This window comes from Hylobates moloch, unplaced genomic scaffold (assembly GCF_009828535.3).
Source record: "Hylobates moloch isolate HMO894 unplaced genomic scaffold, HMol_V3 SCAFFOLD_2059, whole genome shotgun sequence".
NCBI classification, from domain to species: domain Eukaryota; kingdom Metazoa; phylum Chordata; class Mammalia; order Primates; family Hylobatidae; genus Hylobates; species Hylobates moloch.
The window spans coordinates 1-4,032 of record NW_026654334.1 but is presented as its reverse complement, the minus strand read 5'-3'; the positions used below and the strand labels follow the sequence as shown (position 1 = coordinate 4,032).

At 41.2% G+C, this 4,032-nt stretch overlaps 1 protein-coding gene across 1 annotated transcript; it reads left to right on the top strand.

Moving 5' to 3' along the window:
- Positions 1-375: 375 nt before the first annotated feature.
- On the top strand, positions 376-2,602 carry LOC131382720 (endogenous retrovirus group K member 25 Env polyprotein-like). Its single transcript, XM_058435186.1, has one exon. It carries the CDS (start codon positions 476-478, stop codon positions 2,546-2,548), a length of 2,073 nt encoding a protein of 690 aa, XP_058291169.1. The 5' UTR covers positions 376-475; the 3' UTR covers positions 2,549-2,602.
- Positions 2,603-4,032: the final 1,430 nt, after the last annotated feature.

The following is a 4,032-nucleotide window of genomic DNA, read 5'->3' as shown; positions in this document are numbered from 1 at the left end:
TGATGGGAGTTCCAGAAAAAATTAAAACTGACAATGGACCAGGCTATTGTAGTAAAGCTTTTCAAAGATTCTTAAATCAGTGGAATATTACACATACAACAGGAATTCCTTATAATTCCCAAGGACAGGCCATAGTTGAAAGAACTAATAGAACACTCAAAACTCAGTTAGTTAAACAAAAAAAAAAGGGGAGACAGTAAGGAGTGTACCTCTCCTCAGATGCAGCTTAATCTAGCACTCTATACTTTAAATTTTTTAAACATTTATAGAAATCAGACTACTACTTCTGCAGAACAACATCTTACGGGTAAAAAGAACAGTCCACATGAAGGAAAACCGATTTGGTGGAAAGACAACAAAAATAGGACGTGGGAGATAGGGAAGGTGATAACCTGGGGAAGAGGTTTTGCTTGTGTTTCACCAGGAGAAAATCAGCTTCCTGTTTGGATACCCACTAGACATTTGAAGTTCTACAATGAACCCATCGGAGATGCAAAGAAAAGCGCCTCCACGGAGACGGAAACACTGCAATCGGGCACCATTGACTCGCAGGATGAATCAAGTGGTGATATTAGAAAAACAGATGAAGTCACCACGCACCAAGAAGGCGGAGCTGCCAACCTGGGCACAGTTAAAGAAGCTGACACTGTTAGCTAGAAAAAGCCTAGCTAGCACAAAGGTGACACAAACCTCAGAAAATATGCTGTTTGCAGCTTTAATGGTTGTATCAACGGTGGTAAGTCTCCCCATGCCTGCAGGAGCAGCTGCAGCTAATTATACCTACTGGGCCTATGTGCCTTTCCCGCCCTTAATTCGGGCAGTCACTTGGATGGATAATCCCATTGAAGTATATGTTAATAATAGTGTGTGGGTAGCTGGTCCCACAGATGATCGTTGCCCTGCAAAACCGGAGGAAGAAGGAATGATGATAAATATTTCCATTGGGTATCGTTATCCTCCTATATGTCTCGGGAGAGCACCAGGATGTTTAATGCCTGCTATCCAAAATTGGTTGGTAGAAGTACCTACTCTCAATCCCACCAGTAGATTTACTTATCATATGGTAAGCGGTATGTCACTCAAACCACAGGTAAACTATATACAAGACTTCTCTTATCAAAGATCATTAAAATTTAGGCCAAAAGGAAAACCTTGCCCCAAGGAGATTTCCATAGGAAAAAAAGATTTAGTTTGGGAAAAATGTGTGGCCGATAGTGCCGTGATTTTACAAAACAACACATTTGGAACTGTTATAGATTGGGCACCTCGAAGTCAATTCTACCACAATTGCACAGGACAAACTCAATTCTGTCCCAGTGCACTAGTGAGTCCAACTGTTGATAGTGACTTAACAGAAAATTTAGACAAACATAGGCACAAAAAATTTCAGTCTTTCTACCCTTGGAAATGGGGAGAAAAGGGAACCTCTACTCCAAGACCAAAAATAATAAGTCCGGTTTTTGGTCCTGAACATCCAGAATTATGGAGGCTTACTGTGGCTTCATACCACCTTAGAATTTGGTCTGGGAACCAAACTATAGAAACAAGAGATTATAAAGCATTTTACTCTATCAACCTAAATTCCAGTCTAACAGTTCCTTTACTAAGTTGTGTAAAACCTCCTTATATGTTAGTCATAGGAAATGTAGTTATTAAACCAGACTCCCAAACTATAACATGTAAAAATTGCAGATTGTTTACTTGCATTGATTCGACTTTTGATTGGCAGCACCGTATTCTGCTTGTGAGAGCAAGAGAAGGCGTGTGGATCCCTGTGTCCATGGATCGACCATGGGAGGCCTCGCCATCCATTCATATTTTGACTGAAGTATTAAAAGGCATTTTAAATAGATCCAAAAGATTCATTTTTACTTTAATTGCAGTGATTATGGGATTAATTGCAGTCACAGCTACAGCCGCTGTGGCAGGAGTCGCATTGCACTCTTCTGTTCAGACAGTAAGCTTTGTTGACAATTGGCAAAAGAATTCCACAAGGTTGTGGAATTCACAATCTGGTATCGATCAAAAATTGGCTAATCAAATTAATGACCTTAGACAAACTGTCATTTGGATGGGAGTTAGGCTCATGAGCTTGGAACATCGTTTCCAGTTACAGTGTGACTGGAATACGTCAGATTTTTGTATTACACCCCAAGTTTATAATGAGTCTAGACATCACTGGGACATGGTAAGACGCCATTTACAGGGAAGAGAAGATAATCTCACTTTAGACATTTCTAAATTAAAAGAACAAATTTTTGAAGCCTCTCAGAGTCACTTAAATATTGTGCCTGGAGCTGAGGCGTTAGATCAAGTGGCAAAAAATCTTTATGGATTAAACCCCACGACTTGGATTAAGTCTATTGGAAACTCTACTGCAGTAAATTTTGGAATTATGTGTCTCTGTTTAATCGGTTTGTTTTTAGTGTGCCGGACCAGTCAAAGAATCCTGCGCCAGAATCGAGAGAACGAACAAGCCTTCATCGCCATGGCACATTTATATAGAGGGAAAGGGAGGGAGAATGTTGCGGGAAGTCAGGGACCTTGAACTGAGGGACTGGCTGAAGCCACGGCAGAAAAACATAAAATATGAGGATTTCATAGACATTTTATTAGTTCTCCAAAGTTTATACTTTTGTAATTTCTTATGTCTTTACTGTAATCTGTTAATCTCATCATTTTCTTTGTACGCTGAGGAGGATATATGTCACCTCAGGACCCTGTAATGATTGTCTTAACTACACAAATTGTTTGTAGAGGACGTGTGTTTGAACAATACGAAAACTGGGCATCTGGAAAAAAGAACGAGATAACAGCGGTGTTCAGGAAACAAGGGAGGTAACCTTGAACTGGCCGCCGGTGAGCCGGACGGAACAGAGCCATATCTTTTCTCCTTTTGCACACAAGTAGGAGAGATATCGCTGAATTCTTTTTCTCAGCAAGGAATATCCCTGAGAAAGAGAATGCGCTCTGAGGGTAGGCCTATAAACGACCCCCTTGGAGTCGTGCCGCCTTTTACGGTTGAAGCCGAAGGGATGAAATAAGCCCCGGCCTCCTGTAGTGCTCCCAGGCTTATTAGGATGAGGAAATTCCCACCTAATAAATTTTGGCCAGTCAGGTTGTCTGCTCTCAAACCCTATTTCCTAATAAAATGTTATCAATGACTATGCGTGCCCAAAAATTTCATTGGCAATTTTAATTTCAATTTTAACACCATCCTGTGAACTCATCCTGCTTCCACTTGCTTTGTAATATTCTATTACCTTGTGAAGTATGTAATCTCGGTATCGTGATGACAATGGTAGTTTTGTTGAAAAGAAAAGGGGGAAATGTGGGGAAAAGAAAGAGAGATCAGCCTGTTACTGTGTCTATATAGAAGGAAGTAGACATAAGAGACTCCATTTAGTTCTGTATTTGAGATGCTGTTAATCTGTGACCCTACCCCCAACCTTGTCCTTGCAAGAGACATGTGCTGTGGTGACTTAAGGTTAAAAGGATTTTGGGCGGTGCAGAATGTGCTTTGTTAAACAAGTGCCTAAAAGCTGCTTATGGTTAAAGGTCATCACCATTCTCTTAAATCTAGAGAAAAAGAAAAACATTCGTCTCCTGCCCGTCCCTGGGAGATGGAACATCTCCAGGTAAAACCCTTTGTGTGCTTTGTTTACTGAGTAAGGAGAAAACCCGCCTTTAGGATTAAGGTGGGGCTTGCTGGAGCAATACTGCTAAAAGGTTTATGGAGATGTTTGCATATGCATCTCAAAGGCACAGCATTTTCTTTTAAACTTATTGATGTTACCAGGCCTATTGTCCAGTCACTCTCTTATCTTTTTGATGGTAAAGATAATTGTCAATAAATACTAAGGAAACTCAGAGGCGGTGCCGGTGTGGGTCCTCTGTAAGCACAGCACCGGTCCCCTGGGCCCCGCTTTTCTTTCTCTACACTTTGTCTCTGTGTCTTATTCCTTTTCTCAAGTCTTTCGTCCCACCTAACGAGAAGCACCCACAGGTGTGGAGGGGCAGGCCACCCCTTCA

Excerpts from the sequence above, each read along its gene's own strand:
- LOC131382720 (XM_058435186.1), top strand. The coding sequence starts at position 476 with ATGAACCCATCGGAGATGCAAAGAAAAGCGCCTCCACGGAGACGGAAA.